This window comes from Mustelus asterias, chromosome 6, assembly GCF_964213995.1.
Source record: "Mustelus asterias chromosome 6, sMusAst1.hap1.1, whole genome shotgun sequence".
Classification (NCBI taxonomy): Eukaryota; Metazoa; Chordata; class Chondrichthyes; order Carcharhiniformes; family Triakidae; genus Mustelus; species Mustelus asterias.
In genome coordinates, this window is record NC_135806.1 from 131,029,426 (window position 1) to 131,050,378 (window position 20,953).

At 44.3% G+C, this 20,953-nt stretch overlaps 1 protein-coding gene across 2 annotated transcripts; it reads left to right on the forward strand.

Annotated features, from left to right (window-relative positions):
* Nucleotides 1-781: 781 nt before the first annotated feature.
* Nucleotides 782-6,682, forward strand: hmgb2a (high mobility group box 2a). 2 transcript variants are annotated; one of them, XM_078215113.1, is made up of 5 exons: nt 782-952; nt 3,744-3,906; nt 3,991-4,133; nt 4,213-4,387; nt 5,764-6,682. In XM_078215113.1, exons 2-5 carry the CDS (start codon nt 3,757-3,759, stop codon nt 5,932-5,934), a joined length of 639 nt encoding a protein of 212 aa, XP_078071239.1. In that variant the 5' UTR covers nt 782-952; nt 3,744-3,756; the 3' UTR covers nt 5,935-6,682. The 2 variants fall into 2 exon arrangements, with proteins under 2 accessions (XP_078071239.1, XP_078071238.1); XM_078215112.1 differs by having other exon boundaries at nt 952-1,327.
* Nucleotides 6,683-20,953: the final 14,271 nt, after the last annotated feature.

Below are 20,953 nucleotides of genomic sequence, written 5' to 3' on the forward strand. Positions count from 1 at the left end.
GTGAATGTAGCCCAATTCATCAAACCAGCCTTCCATCCATTGACTCTATCTACACTTCCCGCTGCCTCGGCAAAGCAGCCAGTATAATTAAGGACCCCACACATTCTCTCTTCCACCTTCTTCCATTGGGAAAAAGATACAAAAGTCTGAGGTCACGTACCAACCAACTCAACAACTGCTGCTGTCAGACTTTTGAACGGACCTACCTCGCACTAAGTTGATCTTTCTCAATACGCTAGCTATGTGTAACACTACATTCTGCATTCTCTCATTTCCTTCTCTATGAACGGTATGCTTTGTGTGTATAGCACGCAAGAAACAATACTTTTCACTGTATGTTAATACATGTGACAATAATAAATCAAATCAAATCATTTGCAGGATCTAAGCTAATGAATGACATGATGAGACATCACCCTTTCAGGCTGGGGAGGCAGATTAAAGGAAATAAACCCGCCCTTAGATCAATTGCTAAACGAACAAAAAAGATCCTTCGAACTGTACAATGGAATGGTTTCAAAGTACAAAAAGCAGGAAGACGATGAGTGGTGTCTTATTATAATTATCCCCCCCAACCAAAAGAAAGTAAAGATTGTTTCTCTTTGTTTGGTTGCATGAAGAACCCGGACTCTGCCCACACTGCTCCGACTGGGGGCTCTGCACACTGCCGCACACTCTGGCTGACACCTGTCCTTTTGTCTCTGCGGCGCTCGAGCGTCCCTGACCGTTTTTTTTTCAAACAGCGACACGTGACCTTCCAACGGCGAGTTGTTTGGGGAGGGAGGAGGAGGGGGGGGAGGAGGAGCGGGCCGAGCGCCACCCTCCCCTCCCCTCCCCCGCCAACCAATCAGCCTCTGATTCGCCGCCGATTCGAATCTTGTGTGGCTGGGCCGATGACGAAAGCGGCGAGGCCGCCGACCAATCGGCTGACGACCGCCTGCGATTCAAACTGGTACATCCCGTAGCGATTGTTGGGGGGGGTGGGGGGGAGTAGAGAGAGAGAGAGAGTGATGGGGGGAGGGGGAGGGGGAGGGGATTTTTATAGCGAGGGTTGGCAAAGCGGGTGGCGCAACCTAACTCGCTGGTGGCCCGTGACGCTCCTCCCTGCTCGGATTGACGCGAAGATTCGCCAATCGGGTGTCTGATCACGCCCAGGGGCCCGCCCCTCATGCCCAATGGGCGCCGGCGGCGGGCTCTGAGTGACAGGGCGCCGAGCCGTGGGGGGAGAAGGAAACGTGTAATCAAGTTGGGGTGAAGAGCAGTATAGTGAGAACCAGCGCCCTGTGTAGCTTTGTAGTCCATTGACGCCTTGTGTAGTGTGAGCCTGGTAGGTATCCCTATGTATATAATGGTACGGTATCTATCTGTATGTAAGTACATATAAATATGTGTGTGCGCGCGTGCGGCGAGAGAGAGAGAGAAGGCAAGCAAAAAAAACTCTTTAATTTTAAAATCTAATCGACTTTTTTAAAAAATCGAAAACATATTTTTGCATTTTGTTTAAAAAAAGTACGACAACTTCATTTGGACTAAATGTTTTTATAAAAGTGTGTGTGGGTGATGAGGGGGAAAGAAAAAGAACTGCTTTAATTTGTTTTTTCAAAAAAAAATTGTGGATTTAAAATTTATTTTTTTGCAATTTAACTTTTTTGGTTTGGATTTTGAGGCAGAGATTTAAAAAAATTTGTCCCCCAAGATAAAGCCAAGGGGGTGAGTTCTTTTTTTTGGTGTGTTTTTTTGGAAATGGCCGCCTGTGGGTTTGCAATGCTTTAATGGAAGTGCGCAGTGATTGCAAAAAGCAGAGAGAGACACACACAGAGAAAAGCAATACCACATTTGCCCAGACTTGCTTTATTTTCCTCTGATCTGGAACCTCATAATTTTCTTTTGCAGTCTGCCTGGTTTTTAATTTTTTTCCCCCCTCTTTTAAAAAAAAATGCAAATGTCTTTTACTTTTTTTCCCCTCTTCTGTGTGTGTGTGTTTTTTGGTTGTTGCACTTGTGCAAGTGCTGCCCCCTTTCTCTTCTCTTGTTTCTTTTCCTGCTCCATCTGCTTGCTTATTGTGTGTGTGTGTAAAATGGAGGTAGATAGACACCCAGGCAGTTCCACATCTGCTGTGCAGCCCGCCCTTTTTTTTCCCTCTCTAATCTCTTCTTTCTCCCTCTTTTTTTTTCTTCCTCACTTTTAATTTTTCTTGTTTTGTTTACCTCCATTCTCTTTTTCTCTCCAGGATTTTTTCCTCCTCCCTTTTTAGATTGTCTCTTTTTCCCCTTTTTTTTGGCCGCATAGGTGTACGATAGTTTGGTGTGTCTGGGCTTTTTTTTTCATTATATATGTTTAAAAATAATCTACCCCACCCCCTGATTTAATTGGGTAAATGTGTTACCAAAGTGTGCAAAATTAAATTGATTTTAAAAGTTTGTGTGTGTACTTTGGGGTACATTGTTTTAAACACTAATGTGTGCAAAATTAATTTTAAGAGTTTGTGTATATACTTTGGGGCATATTTATTAATTTTAAGAGCTTGTGCGGATACTTTGGGGCACGTTGTTTTAATACATTAAACTTTTTTGACATTTTAAAAGTATGCTCAGCATATGTAAGTTTGAAATGTGAGCGGCTATGTTCGTTTTTGAGAATGGAGGGCATTGTTTTAATGGCAGATTTTCATATGTATGAAGAATTTTGTAGAGCCCCAGAATCTTGATGCAATTTCGGTTGCAGATTTTTTTCTTTGGCTTGTAAGCATATAGCTAGCTGTGTGCATATCATAGTTGAGCAACAGATCGCAAGGATATTTTAATTCGATTGTTCACTAGTGTAGTTACCTAAATGTTACATTGGCCTGATTTGGGGGAGGTGGGGGGCTATTGGTGATGAATGTGCACCTCAAACAATGGGTGTTAAATGAAAGATGCATCTGGGCTCTTCCCACATTCGGATATTAGACCATTTTCTTTTAGATGCCATGAGCAGCAAAGGTATTAACTTACACTTTTTTGACGTGTGTTTGTAAGCGATGGTAACAGGAAATACAATTCCTTATTGTGCCTAAAAGAGGCCATATGGCTCATTGGATCTGGGTTTAGGGCAGTTCTAAACAAATCCAGCTCTTCATATAGCCTTGTTATCACCTTCTGATGGAGTCATAGCCAGTGATCTGTTTCAGAAGTGCTTTGCAGAGATGACTTCCACATCTTTATAATGTGTAAAAATTTGGCAACTAAGACTGAATATAAACTGTCTTAGCTTACAAAAATAAAGTTAACCTCAAGTTTGCGATAAATTCAAATAACACTTCAAATTTAAGCTTCCCAAACTGCCACATTTTAATTTTCCATAAGAATCCGTGAAATTGAAAATTAATTGATCGCTTAACACCAAAACACTTATCTGGTCATTTATCACATTGCTGGCCGTGGTCCATACTTCAAAGCTAATTCATTGGCTGTAAAGCTCTTAAGATGTCCTGAAAAGAGACATCTGTGGGACTAGGAATTTCACAGTAACTTCACTGCATTGTCAATGTAAGCCTTACTTGTGACTAATAAATAAATTTTATGCTCAAGTTCATATTTAAACCGAGTGCAGGGGGAGAAAGAAAAAAGTAAGCAATTGATAAATTTGGCTTGGTGGCATGTCGTGAAAGGGGGGAAAGTTGTAGGGCTGTATTTACTAATTTTGCTCCTCAATTTAATTCTTCGGATTACCTGAGCCTTTTCAATTTTTTCCCGAAATCACAGATACAAACCAGCCATGGTTAAAAAAGATCCCAATAAGCCCCGGGGCAAGATGTCCTCGTATGCATATTTTGTGCAGACTTGTCGAGAGGAGCACAAGAAGAAACACCCTGAAGCCTCCGTCAACTTTGCAGAATTCTCAAAGAAATGTTCAGAAAGGTGGAAGGTGGGACTGATTTTGAGTTTTACGTTTGAAATGCCCCCAGCTTCATTTGTGTATTTGTAATAGCTTGAATAGTTTTCTTTCTAGACCATGTCGAACAAAGAGAAGTCAAAGTTTGAAGACCTGGCTAAGAATGACAAGGTCCGTTATGATCGGGAGATGAAGAACTATGTCCCTCAAAAAGGGGACAAGAAGAAGAAGAAGGATCCAAATGCCCCCAAGAGACCACCGTATGTACTGCAGTTGAAGTACTTGAGGTTTTTTTTCTCAACAGAAATATTGTTTTTAATAACTTGTTCATTCTTGCAGATCAGCATTTTTCATTTTCTGCTCTGAGAAACGTCCAAAGATCAAGAGTGAATCTCCTGGAATGTCCATTGGGGATGTTGCAAAGAAGCTGGGAGAGATGTGGTCCACAGTGCAACCCAAGGATAAACTACCATATGAGCAGAAGGCCTCTAAGTTAAAGGAGAAGTATGAAAAGGTAAATGGCACACTTGAAAACTTTGCGTGTTTTAAATATTTTGGCAGCCGTGAACTGGAAAATTGTTTCACTGCCTCCACCTTCTGGTGGGGAACAAAAGAAAAGCCTTAACATGAAAATGTAGAAACCTGTTGATATCAGCTACAAAAGTGCCTTAGTTTACCAAGACTTGATTGTGGACTTTACTTCTGTCTCTACACTAGGTAACTTATCCATGTTAGGTTTGTTCATTCTGATTTGCAGCCATATTTTCAATTTGTTACTCGTAAAGTATATCCATTTGAAGTCACCATGGCAGATGGAGTAGTTTTTGATCAAATGAGGACGGAACTATTTTGTAATTGGAAGCACTTCTCTTAGCCCTATTTTGCATTTTTCTTTCCGTGCTGATCTGAGAAGACCACAACTTTGGCTGGGTAGCTGAAAGTGATGGGGTGTGCCCGCTTCCGTAATATTCATACCTTTGGTTACTGAATAATACATTTTTATATTTGTACCATATTATCCAGTATTTACAACATACACATTGTACCCCATTTTGTGCAATACAACAAAGCATAATAGTTTGATTAACAAAAGTTAGTCGTTTCCTGGGTTCCTCTTGAGGAATTTAGATCATGCTTGAGGCTTATGCAAAATCTCTCCCTAGAGGATTTTCTGCAGCCTCTTTCTACGTGCCAGTTTACACTTGAGTTAGGCCCAGATAAGTGGCTGCTTCCATTCCCTATGTTTGATTTCTGCTTGACTTCATCCTCAAATGCAGACTGTGTGGATTTTTACCACATGCAGGGTATTCCAGGTGATTATCCTTTCGCACCCAAGTTCTACAAGTCTCCATTCCACATCAACCGCAGACCCATGCGGCTTTGAGTGTAATGCTCTCTATTTGCCTCCTCTGCATCTGTTGCACCATCCCACAAAATGACTGATCTCCATTAGATCGTGCTACTCATCTCTTTAATTGGTGTACTGGGATTGGTGGTTAATCTTGCATATTTTAGTGCTTGTATATAGTTGAAAAGATAGTGTAAATGAGCTAGGTTGATAGAGGTGTATGCGAATGTACACAAAACATTGTGTTCGAAGAGTTACGGGAATTCTTTGAAAAAGGTTCTGAGCATGGGACATCCACTCAAATTACAGAAAATTGGTGAGCTTGATTTTCTTATTTTGCGAAAGAGTAATGGCATTCGGCAGGTCAAAATGCCTAACTTTTGTAGTGGCACTGCCCTGACAAGTTTACTGTAGTCCAGTATATTGGGATGTTAGGTGCTAGCTTTTCATAGCTACAAGTTGGGAATAGCCACGTAAGCATGTTGAAGTTTAGTGAGGCGTTATTTGAGTGTGCTGTGGTTAACATCGATTTTGCTTTTTAGGAAGTTGCAGCCTACCGTGCCAAATGCAAGGTTGACACTAGTAAGAAACCCGCTGCCAAGCCAGCTCAGGCTGCAAAGAAGAAGAAGGAGGAGGAGGAGGAAGAAGAGGATGAAGATGAAGAGGAGGAAGATGATGAGGAAGAAGAGGAAGATGATGAGGATGACGATTAAATAAATCCAGATGTAAAAAAAAGATCTTTGTCTAAGCTTGATCTATTTTTTTTTGCAAAGACAGGAAATGTGAACTCATTTGTAATTTGGATCAATGGCTTAGGTGTAAAGAAACTGTACAAAACTGTGTATAGTTAGTGTTGTATTTTTACACTGCGTAGCCAGGCCCTGTACTGTTTTAATTGTAAGTAGCTGATTTTTTTAAGGCACAGCCTTTCAAGAAGAGAGGGACTCCAGAGTGATGGAATGTTATTGCCTATTTAATGTTTTGTGTGGAATTTTCAATGGCAAAGGTAGTGAGGATTTTTTTTGTCATGCAGTTAATACCAATTTTTTGCGGATGGTTTTTTTGTAGATCTTTTGTCACTACATGTGATTGCTAACTTCTCATGTTAGATCATGATAAGAATCAATACTTTTTTTAATAAAACTGAAACATTATCTTGCAGTTGGCAGTTATTTTTTTTCAGTCTGAGATTGTAAAGTGGGTACAAATTGTCATCTTCAGAGTGACCTGGATACAATCATGCATATTAGGCATGTCTGACCAATGAACTTGAGATACCATGAAGATGTGTTTTTTTTCTATGCTCACTTGGAACCCTGTGTGCAAAATGTATTTTAAGAATATAATAGACAAAATTTGGTTTCTTTATGAAACAAAGAATTTGTGTGCTTTGATAATTGGCTGCTTACACTGTTGGAAAACAAAAAAAAAATACCCACGCAAATAAAGTTGTAGAACACGTTTTTTGTATAGAAATATCATTTACCCCTTTCCAGCTCACTATAAGGAACTGAAATTACTGCCCTATGCTGGCAATGAAATGGAGCAAGAGACCCAGCTGTCAACTTGTTACTGTTGATACCATCTCAGATGGGACCATTTTTAATATTTGGGCCAAGCATTCTTTTTTGGCATTTTAATTTTACACCACAGTATTGGCATCCAGTGGAGGAAGGTAGACTTTTAATGGTGGGACAGACCAATGTGAAGAATTTTGATTTGAAGGAGAAATTAACTTTTAATCACAAAGTTGGAGATGCATTTTTATTCATTCGTGGGACATGTGTGTCGCTGGCTAGCCCAGTGGCAGTTGAGAGTCAACCACATTGCTGTGGCTCTGGAGTCACATGTAAGCCAGACCAGGTAAGGATGGCAAGTTTCCTTCCCTAAAGGGCACCAGTGAACCGAATGGGTTTTTCCGACAATCGGCAATGGTTTCATGGTCATCAGTAGATTCTTAATTCCAGATATTTTTATTGAATTCAAATTCCACCATCTGTCGTGGCAGGATTTGAACCTGGGTCCCCAGAACATTAGCTGAGTTTCTGGAGTAATAGGCCATCATCTCCACTTGAGCATATTTAAGACCTTTTAAGAAATACATAATAGTGAAGTCACATGTTTGGGAGGGCGAGAGCTGAATAGTGGTGATTTAACCTGAAGGTCACCACACTTTAGGCAGAGGCTTGAGAAGCTGAGCCTTTGCGAATAACCTCAGCTGGTATGGGAATTGAACCCGTGTTGTTGACATCTCCGGTATCCACTCAATCTGACAAAATTTGCTAGAATTAAATATATGGTCTCCCTGGTTACTACCTATCTCCAATCCTGTTGCAATTAGACCATCTCATACGAGGGGGAATTTTACCATTTTGAGTAAGTGCTGGATCTAGGCGTCGAATAGATCAGTGCCCATACACGTTTTGCCGGCTCTGGCCCGATCTGCGCAGTGGGCGGGGCTTAGCGGTGGCGGACCGATCGGAGCTCTAAACTGCGCATGCTCAGTTCGAAAAAAATCTGACCGTGCCCAGATGCGAAAAAGAAAGCAGAGAGCGGCTCTCTGACGTTCATCCTTGGGGGGGGGGGGGGTGTGGTGTGACGTCTTATTCTGGGGGGGGGCGGTGACGTATCATCCCTTGGGGAGGGGGTGTGACGCCTCATCCTCTGGTCAGGGGGGGTTCCGCTGCATGTCTGCGGCTGATCCCTCCTGGCACCATCACTGGTACACCAGCAGCCACAGCCATCTCTCTTGCACCTGCAGGGAAGAGTAATCTATGGCTGGTAGTGTACCAGTGATGGTGCCAGGAGGGATCGGCCGCAGACGCTCAGCAGAACCCCCCCCCCGACCAGGGGATGATACATCACACCCACTCTTTCCTTCCCGCCCCCCACCCCCAGGGGATGATTGGTCACACACCCTCTCTTCCCCCATCCCCCCCCCACCCAGAGGATGAGACATTACACCCTCTCTCCTCCCACCTCCCCCTCCCCCCCCCAAGAAGATGAGGCGTCACACCCCCTCCCACCACCCCCCCCAGAGGATGAGATGTCATACCCCCTCCCCTCCCACCCACCCCCCCAGAGGATGAGATGTCACACCCCCTCTCCTGCCCCGACCAGAGGATAACCTGGGTCAGAGAGCCGTTGCAATCTCTGACCCCGCTCTTCAGATGCTGCAACGGCGACTTCGGACTTTTATTCTGCAGGTAGGTAATAGCGCGGACGTGGATTGGGCCAGAAGATGGTAAAGTGGGATTTGGCGGTAGAGTTGGGCGCATGGTTCATTAAGTCGATTTAAATGCATGGAAATGCATTTAAATCATCAGGCCGCCCGATTCGGGCGTAGGCCGGACCCGCGCCAGAATCGGGTGTCGGTAAAGCCCCGATCTGCTCTGAATCGGGTGCAGAACGCGGTATAGGCCCGACACCCAACTTTACCGCGATTTGGGTGCAAAGATTTGGTAAAATCAGGCCCTATGTGTCAACTTGGTGAGCTGAGACAAGCTACCTACCTTCTGCGCCACTACTTAGATGGTCTATTTTTCACACAAGCCCATCTCATCCCTTCAAATCCGGTGCACTTTTGACCCCCTGATCAAGTGGAAAATGGCTCAGGTGATTTCCACAGCTTGGGAGTAAGGGGTGGACCAGACTGAGCCATGTACGACAACAACGAGAGTGCCTCACACCTGATGACGAAGCTCTTACCTGCAATGGAGAAAAACCTTGCTCCCATATGCCCAGTTTTTGATTCCTTTTATCTACTTGCTCCTTTCAGTTTTTAACGCGTGCCCTTCAAACCATATCCCCAGCACCTTCAGGCCGTGTGACCTGACGGTGAAGGGGCAGGGGATCGGCTAGCCCAGCTCCCAAAGAACATGGCCTCCCTCTTATCATGATTAACTGGTCACAGATGGTGATCAGGCTGCACACCAACAGCGGCTCCACGCAGAAGATGGTGATGACGTCTGCGCAGGGAGGCATTGACCTGAGTGCCTCCATTGCTTAGGATTGTCACTCCTCTTAGGCCTGAGTCCTTTCTGATGGATTCCGCAAAGTTTCTACACAATACACAAACTTGACAGGAGACAGAGGGCAGCCCTGCCTGATGCCAGATTTAACTGGAAAGCTTTGATTCCCACCTGTTGATTGAAACTGCGCTACTGATGTTTGTGCAGAACAGTTGGATTCAATTTGGGATTCCCTCCCCAAGCCCCATTTTGGAGATCATATCCATCATGTAGGTATGTGATATTCTGTCAATGGCCTTCTGGTCTCGGTTAATGACAGTAAGATGCATCTTTGTAGAAACTTGATGTCTGTGTCGATATGCGCGATCTTCTTGGAGATCCTCTCCACTTGGGACCGGCAGTTTGCGGTGTCCATGGTAGCGCCGGCATCTCCACATCTAGGTTAATGAGGCAGGTATTCATACCCCTGCCCCACACATAGCCTCATTCTACTCATGGATACGATCGCCTATCAGATTTTCCTGCTGGGTACAGCACAGGTCTGGTCAGGGTGGATCACTGACTCCAGAACAGAACTGACCCAATTAGCAATGACCTTGGACAACATTTTATAGTCCAGCATTGAAATGGGTCACCAATTTCTAATTTCCTCCCTTTTCCCCTTCCTCTTGTAGATGAGGGTAATGATGCTTTTCCTCGTGGATTCTGACATGCTCCTGGGCAGAAGCATACCCTCGTACATGGCCAGAAGCATACCCGTACACTTCCAGCTGGTTTGGGCCAATCTAGTCCCCCAGAGACGAATACAATTCAGCCAATAAGCCGTCACTTCCGGGAGTTTTATTCTTAAAGGACTCGATGACCTTAGCCACCTCATCCAGAGTTAGCAGTTTCTCCAGGCTCCTCCACTCACTGCCCTCTAAGATCTCCAAGACAGAAAGGACTGGGATGCTGTGCTGTCTGTTGGCTTCAGGTCATACAGTTCAGCATAGAAGGATTTGCATATCCGTAGAATGCCAGACTGCGATGACTTTCCTGAGCCACCTTCTTCCTTCAGGCTGTTGATCACCGATGGTGTCTCTGTGCACCTTTTGGAAGAAGTAACGTGAGCATGAGTCATCCTGCTCCACGGAGCGGACTCTGGATTGGAAGATGATCTTGGAAGAGTGAAACTTGCTGGCCCTTCGCCTCCTAGACATCCTTCTTGACATTGATCCCCATTGACTGCAATTGGAGCAGATTCTGTCTTGCTTTTCTGGAGTCAGAGAATTGCCCCTGTCTCTTGCCTTCTGAACACTTTTGAGGATGAAAAACCTCTTGATGTTCTCCTTTGTTTCTCCTACCAGTGTGTCAGGGATTCAAGGAGCAGTTGCACAGTTCTCCAGCCTTTGTAATCCCTCTTGAGCTCCTCAAAGTTTCACTATTACTGCCATAATTCCTTCCCTATATCTCTCTGACTCGCTTCAAAAAACAAAGAAAATTACAGCATAGGAACAGGCCCTTCAGCCCTCCAAGCTTGCACTGACTATGCTGCACATCTGAACTAAAACCCCCTACCCTTCTGGGGACCATATCCCTCTATTCCCATTCACGTATTTGTCAAGATGCCCCTTAAAAGTCACTATCGTATCTGCTTCCATTACCTCTCCTGGCAGCGAGTTTCAGGCACCTCACGTTCTTCCTTTAAGTCATACCTTAAAACCTTCTTCATTGACCAAGTGGTCATCTGGCCTTATGTGTCTCGCTGTCAAATTTTGTTCCATAAATGTTGTTCTACTATTTTCCTATGGAGTACATTTTGTTAGGTTACGGGGATAGGACCTGGGTGGGATTGTTGCCGGTGCAAAATCAATGGGCCGAATGGCTTCTTCTGCACTGTAGGGTTTCTATAATCTATTGCGTCAAAGGCGCTATAGAAATACAAGTTGTTGACAATGTGCAGCACCACTCCCTGTCAACTTCACCAACTTTAAAAAGCACAAGAAAACTTTCACAAATTCAGACAAAACCAGTAGAAATCAATAATAATTAACCGGAAAGTAGTTTATGATCCTTTAAAGGACGGGGTGCGGGGAGGTCCTTCCTGCATCTTCACACATGTTGAACTGTGTGTTTAAAAGGTGCCAGCTCAGCAAGATTGCAATGGCAGGCAGCGCTGGCTTGAAATCACCTTTATATGCTTACTGATGTCCTGATCAGCATACTTTGAATATTTTTGCATACTCAAACACCCTCACCAAAATGACATCATCTTTGTCCAGGCCAGAAGCGTTGACACCAATGCAATGCAAAACTATAGGTGCTTTTGGGCTGAGCTTTGCAGCCTATGGCTTGTGTAGGCTGTGTGCATTTTATTCTTTACCTGGGCACAATTGGTTGACAGAGCTTAATATTTTCCAAGTAATTTCAAACGAAAGAACACATGTTGAAATACCCAAAGACCAACTATGGAAAAGGTAAAAGCAAGTGTCAAGATTACAATTCTATATAATTGAATCTTACATTTCTTAGTTAGTATTTTGTGGTTATGGGCAGCACGGTGGCACAGTGGTTAGCACCAGAGACCCGTGTTCGATTCCGGGTTTGGGTCACTGTCTGTGCGGAGTCTACACGTTCTCCCCGTGTCTGTGTGGGTTTCCTCTGGGTGCTCCGGTTTCCTCCCACAGCCCAAACGATGTGCTGGTTAGGTGCATTGGCCATGCTAAATTCTCCCTCAGTGTACTCGAACAGGTGACGGAGTGTGGCGACTGGGGGATTTTCACAGTACCTTCATTGCAGTGTTAATGTAAGCCTACTTGTCACACTAATTTAGCCTGCTGACTTAGCTGACATTCATACAGCATTGGTTCCTGTTATGGTTCAGGTCAGAAACTCCAAAGTTTTTATGGAGCCCGCCTGGAATATAAGTTTTGCATCTTGAATTTGGCTAGGATAAGCATGAGATGTTTCACTTCAGGTATGATTCAAATGACCCACGAGGGAGCTTTTATCAAACAAAGTTTTTAAAGAATATGGTTAATATGTATAATAAGAAAATTAGCAAGAACTTTTATTAATTACAAACAAGAAACAAAACAAGCACTATAACTTATAACCTTTAACAAAGAAATCAAATGAGTTCCAATCGAACCCATCCCGTAGACAAAATACACTTTTCACAGGTTTAACACAGCAAAGACTAATGCTCACGTAATACTGGACATGAGACCTTTGGATCAAGTCTGCAGTTCCCTGGATAGATTGAGAACTGTCTGAAGTCAGAACAGCTTCCCAAAACACCAGGGACTCTATGCAAGCCACCAACAGCCGATTCCCCACTTCAGAAAGGCAAAACTTTGCTTTCAGCTAACCAACAGAATTTCCAAAACCGGGGGGGTGGAGAGAGAGAGAGAGAGACTTCTTTTCAGCTTGATGCCCCTTCTAAAACTAAAACTCAAACTGAACAGCAGCTCAAACTGAAAACAAAAGAACGCCTATCACCTGGGCTGTCAACCAGGCTTTCTCCCAACAATGCAGAGTCACAAACATCCCAGTAAAAGATAAATAAACCCCCGTTTAAGCAGCAATAAAAATACTCTCATAGACAACCCGGCAACAATGAGTACAACAAAGTGAAAAAGTTTTCTTACAACTGCAGAGTATATGATTTTAAATTACACTTCTTAAAGGTACACCAACATCACCTTTCTAACAGGAATGTAAGTTGTGTTTAATCTTAATTATCACTATGTTAACCTGTAGCATCCTTCTAGATCGTGTCGCCTGTATCCTATTGGAGCCCAGCCAGGCACCGTTCCATGGGCTCCAATTGTAGTTCCACGGGTTCCATGAGTTTTGATTTCATTTGATTTGATTTATTATTGTCAAATGTATTAGTATGCAGTGAAAATTATTGTTTCTTGCACGCTATACAGACAAGGCATACCGTTCACATAGTACATAGGGGAGAAGAAAAGGAGTGGGTGCAGGATGTAGTGTTACAGTCATAGTTAGGGTGTAGAGAAAGATCAACTCCAGAGTCCGGTGGCAACAGGGATAAAGCTGTTCTTGAGTCAGTTGGTATGCGACCTCAGACATTTGTATCTTTTTCCCAATGGAAGAGGGTGGAAGAGAGAATAGAACATAGAAAAGCTACAGCACACAAGTTGCGCCGAACATGTCCCTATCTATTGGGCTTACCTATAACCCTCTATCTTACTAACTTCCATGAACTTATCCAAAAGCCTCTTAAAGACCCTATTGAATCCACCTCCACCACCACTCCCGGCAACCGATTCCATGCACCCACCACCCTCTGAGTGAAAAACTTACCCCTAACATCTCCTCTGTATCTACTCCCCAGCACCCTAAACTTGTGACCTCTTGTGGCAACCATTTCAGCCCTGCGTAAAAGCCTCTGAGAATCCACTCTATCAATGCCCCTCAACATCTTATACACCTCTATCAGGTCACCTCTCATCCTTCGCCTCTCCAAGGAGAAAAGACCTAGCTCCCTCAACCTATCCTCATAAGGCATGCCACCCAATCCAGGCAACATCCTTGTAAATCTCCTCTGCACCCTTTCTATGGCTTCCACATCCTTTCTGTAATGAGGCAACCAGAACTGGGCACAGTACACCAGGTGGGGTCTGACCAGGGTCCTATACAGCTGCAGCATTATCTCCCGATTTCTAAACTCAATTCCTCTATTGATGAAGGCCAGTATTCCATACGCCTTCTTAACCACAGCCTCTACCTGCGACGCTGCTTTGAGCGTCCTATGAACCCAGACCCCAAGATCCTTCTGATCTTCCACACTGCCAAGCGTCTTACCCGTAATATTATATTCTTTCATCCTATTCGACCTGCCAAAATGAACCACCACACGCTTATCTGGATTGAAGTCCATCTGCCACTTCTCCGCCCAGTCTTGCATCTTATCTATGTCTCATTGCAACTGCTGACATCCCTCTACACTATCCACAACCCCACCAACCTTTGTGTCATCAGCAAACTTGCCAACCCATCCTTCCACTTCCTCATCCAGGTCATTTATAATAATCACAAAGAGCAAGGGTCCCAGAACAGATCCCTGGGGAACACCACTGGTGACCAACCTTCATGCTGAAAAAGACCCATCTACAACCACTCTTTGCCTTCTGTGGGCAAGCCAGTTCTGAATCCACAAGGCAATGTCCCCTTGTATCCCATGCCCCTTCACCTTCTCAATGAGCCTTGCATGAGGCACCTTATCAAATGCCTTGCTGAAATCCATATAAACTACATCTATGTGTCTAGTTACATCTTCAAAAAATTCAATTACGCTCGTAAGGCATGATCGGCCTTGGACAAAGCCGTGCTGGCTATTTCTGATCAAACTATTCCTCTCCAGATGTTCATAAATCCTGCCTTTCAGGATCTTCTCCATCAACTTACCAACCACTGAGGTTAGACTCACTGGTCTATAATTTCCCGGGCTATCTCTTCTCCCTTTCTTGAATAACAGAACCACATCCGCAATCCTCCAATCCTCTGGAACCTCTCCCGTCTCCATTGATGACGCAAAGATCATCGCCAGAGGTTCAGCAATCTCTTCCCTCGCCTCCCACAGTAACCTGGGGTACACCCCACCCGGTCCCGGCGATTTATCTAACTTGATGCTTTTCAAAAGCTCCAATACATCCTCTTTCATAATGTCGACATGCTCAATCTTCTCAGTCCACTGCAAGTCTGCACTGCAACTGCCAAGATCCTTTTCCACTGTGAATACTGAAGCAAAGTATTCATTGAGTACCTCTGCCATTTCTACCGGTTCCATACAAACTTTCCCACCATCACATTTGATAGGTCCTACTCCTTCACATCTTATCCTCTTGCTCTTAACATACTTGTAGAATGCCTTGGGGTTTTCCTTTAGCCTGTCTGCCAAGGCCTTCTCATGACCCCTTCTTGCTCTTCTAATGTCTGAGGTGCATGAGGTCCTTGGTTATGCTGGCTGCTTTTCCAAGGCAGCGGAAGTGTAGACAGAGTCAATGGATGGGAGGCTGGTTTGAGTGATGGACTGGGCTTTGTTCACGAGCCTTTGTAGTTTATTGCGGTCTTGATCAGAGCAGGAGCCATATCAAGCTGTGACACAACCAGAAAGGATGCTTTCTATGGTGCACCTATAAAAATTGGTGAGAGTCGTAGCGAGCACGTAGTTGTAGCGAACTGCTGCCTCACAGCGCCAGGGACCCGGGTTCAATTCCCGGCTCAGCTCATCGTCTGTGTGGAATTTGCACACTCTCCCCGTGTCTGCATGGATTTCCTCCGGGTGCTCCGGTTTCCTCCCAGAAGTCCGAAAGACGTACTGGTTAGGTGCATTGACCGTGCTAAATTTTCCCTCAGTGTACATGAATAGGCTCCGGAGTGTGGCGGCTAAGGGATTTTCACAGTTACTTCATTACAGTGTTAGTGTAAGCCTACTTGTGAAATTAATAAATAATCGTTAAAATTTAAACATTTACTCCGCTAAGCTAAGTTGAGGAGGAACTTCTTCACACAAAGGGTTGTGAATCTGTGGAATTCCCTGCCTAGTGAAGCATTTGAGGCTACCTCAATGAATGTTTTTAAGGCAAGGATAGATACATTTTTGAACAGTAAAGGAATTAAGGGTTATGATGAGCGGGCGGGTAAGTGGAGCTGAGTCCATGAAAAGATCAGCCATGATCTTATTGAATGGTGGAGCAGCTCGAGGGGCCAGATGGCCTACTCCTACTCCTATTCCTTATGTTCCTATGTTCTTACCTCTCTATCCTACACATCTTGGGACACTAAGGGGCAATTTAGCATGGCCAATCCACCTAACCTGCACATTTTGAAATATTCATAATTGTGCAATCCTTTTATTATTTGATATTTTAATTTTATTTCAATGCGTGTCTATGACTATGCTATGAATTATGATTACTTATTATATTTGTATTGTCATCACAGTTTCTCACTGGCTGCCATGATGATTTATCAATAAAACAATCTATTTGTTTGCTTTCCTCTTACTGATTCCAACAGTAGAAAAGGGGTCCGTTGGCATTGGAGAATAACCCACATTCTCCCAGGTCTTTTACAACAAACCTTAGCTAAAGCCAGTTAAAACTTCAATTAATTTCTGAGCATCCAGCATACTTAGCTCCCCTGACCACCCCTTTGCCAACAATCAACTTACCGTTGTAAGAAAGAAATAATTTTTCTTTTATATAACCTGTTTCAGAACCGTGCGGCCCAAGGAAATATGTTCAGGATTCGGGAACCATGGATGACAGGGGAAATTGTAAGCTTAGTCAAAAGGAAAAAAGAAGCATACGTCAGGTCTAAGCATCTAAAAACTGATGAAGCCCCTGAGGAGAAAGTAGGAAGGAATGTAAACGTGAAATTAGGAGGGCTAAAAGGGGCCATGAAATGTCTTTAGCAAACAGGGTCAAGAAGAATCCCAAGGCTTTTTATGCATATATTAGGAGTAAGAGGATAGCAACAGAAAGAGTAGGCCCACTCAAAGGCAATGGACGGAAGATACGTGTGGAACCACAGGAAGTGAAATCCTTAATGAGCACGTTGTATCGATATTCACCAAGGAGAAGGACATGGCGAATGTTGAATAGGGGTGTGAACACTCTTGAGAATGTCAATATATCAAAGGAGGAAGTGTTGAGTATCCTAAATTGCATTAAGGTAGACAAGTCCCCGGGGCCGGATGGGATCTATCCCAGGTTACTGTGGGAGGCAAGGGAAGAAATAGCTGGCGCCTTAACAAATATCTTCACATCCTCTTTGAGGTTCCAGAGGACTGGAGAATAGCCAATGTTGTTCCCTTGGGTTATGGGGATAAGGTGGGAAAGGGAAGTTGAGGATTATCACATCAGATCAATCACAATCTATTGAATGACAGAGCAGACTTGCTGGACCAAATGGCCTTCTTCTGTTCCTATGTCTTGTGGTCATATGGAGGGGTTAAATGGCCTCCTTCAGTTCCTATGATTTATGGCATGCCAGGAAGGTCTATGCCAGTGAAACAGCATTATCTTGTTTCCACGAGCCCCAAAATTGCATTTGAATGGGTGTCAACTGTAATATAGTTCAGCGTCTTCCAAACAGTGAATTAATCCTGTCTAGTTAGCAGGCATCTCTTACTGATGAGTGAGAGATGGGGGCAGGGGAGGAATAGAAACTGCCAAGGTAGAGATATAATTATCCTGGCAATAGAAAAAACTGACTGCAACAAAGAGAACTTCCCTGACTACAGAAATTATTCAGTCAGCAGACGAGCGAACTTCCACAATAAGGGAAAACTTCCAAAATAGAACTTCAACAATAGAGAAGGAATTTCCCTAGGAAGGAAGAACTACTTCAGGAGAATGTCCCCAACAATGAGGAAGCTTCAACAATCGGGAATATTCGGTACTGTATATTGAAGTCAGAGACTGATTGATCTCTCTACACGATCAGAGGATATTGCAAATGGTGCAGGAAGGTGGAGCTGAGTCAGAAGATCAGCGATGATTTTATTGAAGGGCAGAATGGCCTTGAGGGGTCAAATGGCCTATTCCTGCTCCCATTTCTTATGTTCTTAAGAAATAATATCTCCAGCACCGAGAGAACTGCCCCATCGATGAGGAATTTGCTCAACAATGAGGCGACTTCAACAAGGGGCTTTTGGGCAGCACGGTGGCACAGTGGTTAGTATTGCTACCTCCCAGCGTCAGGGACCCGGGTTCGATTCCTGGCCTGAGCTCACTGTCTGTGTGGAGTTTGCATGTTCTCCCTGTGTCTACGTGGGTTTCCTCCGGGTACTCCGGTTTGCTCCCACAGTCCAAAGAGGTGGATTGGCCATGCTAAATTCTCCCTCAGTGTACCCGAACAGGTGCCAGAGTGTGGCATCTAGGGGATTTTCGCAGCAATGTCATTGCAGTGTTAATGTAAGCCCACTTCTGACTAATAAATAAACTTCTAAATTTAAGAGTGCAAGAGGTTCTCCAGGAATGCGAAAAGCTCTCTAAGAATGTTCGGACTTCCACAAACACACCCACAGCAATGAAGCAACTCTCCGAGCAACAATAAGGCGACTACTCCAAAAGCAATGGCAGGATTTCCCCAGCAAGGGGAATGCAAATGCCCCAACCTACATTTATATAACCTGCTTAACGTTGTTGCAAGACACTTTACAGAGCAATCCCAGGAGGAATGAAATAATGGCCTAGCGGGAGAGCTTAGGAAGGGTTCTGAAAAGCTTTCGAAAGGAGACTGCGAGGGAGTTCTAAAAGAAGCAGTTCAGCTGCTGAAGTTGAATGCAGGGGCGAGGGCCTTAAAAACCAGAGTCAAAAGATAAAAAAAGATGAGGGGAGGGAGATGTTAGTCGGAGGCATTTGAAGAGAAGGGAAAATGCAATGCGGACAAGGAACCAGCAGCAGCTTTGGGCAAATTGAACTTTATGAAGTGTGGACAAAGCCAGCAAAGGGGCTTTGGAATCATATAAGAGTCTCAAAGTGATGAAAAATATCTATGGAATAAGATGGCTGAGGAAATGGAAGCGAAGTTATCATTAAAAAGTGTGCTGGCTGTATTCAGGATAGCCGATTCCTCCTGTGTTCTAAGGGAAACCAGGGACACTTCCCGTGTCCATGGGTCACGAAAAAGCATTGGCCAGCAGGATTAAGGAAAATCCCAAGGCTTTTTATACATATATAAACACGGCACGGTAGCACAGTGGTTAGCACTGCTGCTTCACAGCTCCAGGGACCTGGGTTCGATTCCCGGCTTGGGTCACTGTCTGTGTGAAGTTTGCACATTCTCCTCGTGTCTGCGTGGGTTTCCTCCGGGTGCTCCGGTTTCCTCCCACAGTCCAAAGATGTGTGGGTTAGGTTGATTGGCCATGCTAAAATTGCCCCTTAGTGTCCTGGGATGCGTAGATTAGAGGGATTAGTGGGTAAAATATGTAGGGATATGGGGGTAGGGCCTGGGTGGGATTGTGGTCGGTGCAGACTCGATGGGCTGAATGGCCTCTTTCTGTACTGTAGGGTTTCTATGATTTCTATGATAAAGAGCAAGAGGGTAGCCAGGGAGAGGGTTGCCCCACTCAGGATAGGGGAGGGAATCTATGCATGGAGCCGGAGGAAATGGGTGAGCTATTAAATGAGTACTTTGCATCAGTATTCACCAAAGAGAAGGACTTGGTGGATGATGAGTCTGGGAAAGGATGTGCAGATAGTTTGAGTCATGTTGATATAAAAAAGGAAGAGGTATTGGGGTTCTTGAGAAACATTAAGGTAGACAAGTCCCCAGGGCCTGATGGGATATACCCCAGAATACTGAGAGAGGCAAAGGAGGAAATTGCTGGGGCCTTGAGAGAAATCTTTGTATCCTCACTGGCTACAGGGGAGGTCATGATGTGGAGATGCCGGCGTTGAATAATCAGTGTTGGGACCTTTGCTGTTTGTAATATATATATAAATGATTTGGAGGAAAATGTAGCTGGCTTGTGTGGCTTTTGCTACCAAATAAACCTGTTGGACTTTAACCTGGTGTTGTTAAACTTCTTACAGGGGAGGTCTCAGAGGATTGGAGAATAGCCAATGTTGTTCCTTTATTTCAGAAGGGTCGCAAGAATAATCCAGGTAATTACAGGCCACTGAACCTTACATCAGTAGAAGGGAAATTATTGGAGAGGATTCTTCGAAACGGGATTTATTTCCACTTCGAAATAAGTGGACGTATTAGTGAGAGGCAACATGGTTTTGTGAAGGGGAGGTCATGTTTCACGAACTTGATCAAGTTTTTCGAGGAAGTGACAAAGATGATTGATGAGGGTAGGGCAGTGGATGTTGTCTACATGGACTTCAGTAAGGCCTTTGACAAGATCCCTCATGGCAGACTGGTGCAGAAGGTGAAGTCGCATGGGATCAGAGGTGATCTGGCAAGGTGGATACAAAACTGGCTCGGACAAAGAAGACAGAGGGTAGCAGTGGAAGGGTGCGATTCTGAATGGAGGGCTGTGACAAGTGACGTTCCTCAGGGATCAGTGTTGGGACCTTTGCTGTTTGTAATATATATATAAATGATTTGGAGGAAAATGTAACTGGATTGATTAGTAAGTTTGCGGATTTGCAGATAGCGATGAGGACCACAGCAGGATATGAATCAGTTGGAGACTTGGGCGGAGAGGTGGCAGATGGAGCTTAATCCGGACAAATGTGAGGTAATGCATTTTGGAAGGTCTAAATAGGAAATATACAGTAAATGGCAGAACCCTTAAGAGTATTGATAGGCAAAGGGATCTGGGTGTACAGGTACACAGGTCACTGAAAGTGGCAATGCAGGTGGAGAAGGTAGTCAAGAAGGCATACGGCATGCTTGCCTTCATCGGCCAGTGCATTGAGTTTAAAAATTGGCAAGTCATGTTGTAGCTTTATAGAACCTTAGTTAGGCCACATTTGGAATATAGTGTTCAATTCTGGTGGCCACACTACCAGAAGGATGTGGAGGCTTTGGAGATTTACCAGGATGTTGCCTGGTATGGAGGGCATCAGCTATGAGGAGAGGTTGGAGAAACTTGGTTTGTTCTCACTGGAACGACGGAGGTTGAAGGGCGACCTGATAGAAGTCTACAAGATTATGAGAGACATGGACAGAGTGGATAGTCAGAAGCTTTTTCCCAGGGTGGAAGAGTCAATTACTCGGGGGCACAGGTTTAAGGTGCAAGGGGCAAGGTTTAAAGGAGATGTAACGAGGCAGACCTTTTACACAGAGGGTG

Coding starts and splice junctions, on each gene's coding strand:
- hmgb2a (XM_078215113.1), top strand. CDS start 3,757: ATGGTTAAAAAAGATCCCAATAAGCCCCGGGGCAAGATGTCCTCGTAT. Junction 4,134..4,212: donor AATGCCCCCAAGAGACCACC/GTATGTACTGCA, acceptor TCATTCTTGCAG/ATCAGCATTTTTCATTTTCT. Junction 4,388..5,763: donor TAAAGGAGAAGTATGAAAAG/GTAAATGGCACA, acceptor TTTGCTTTTTAG/GAAGTTGCAGCCTACCGTGC.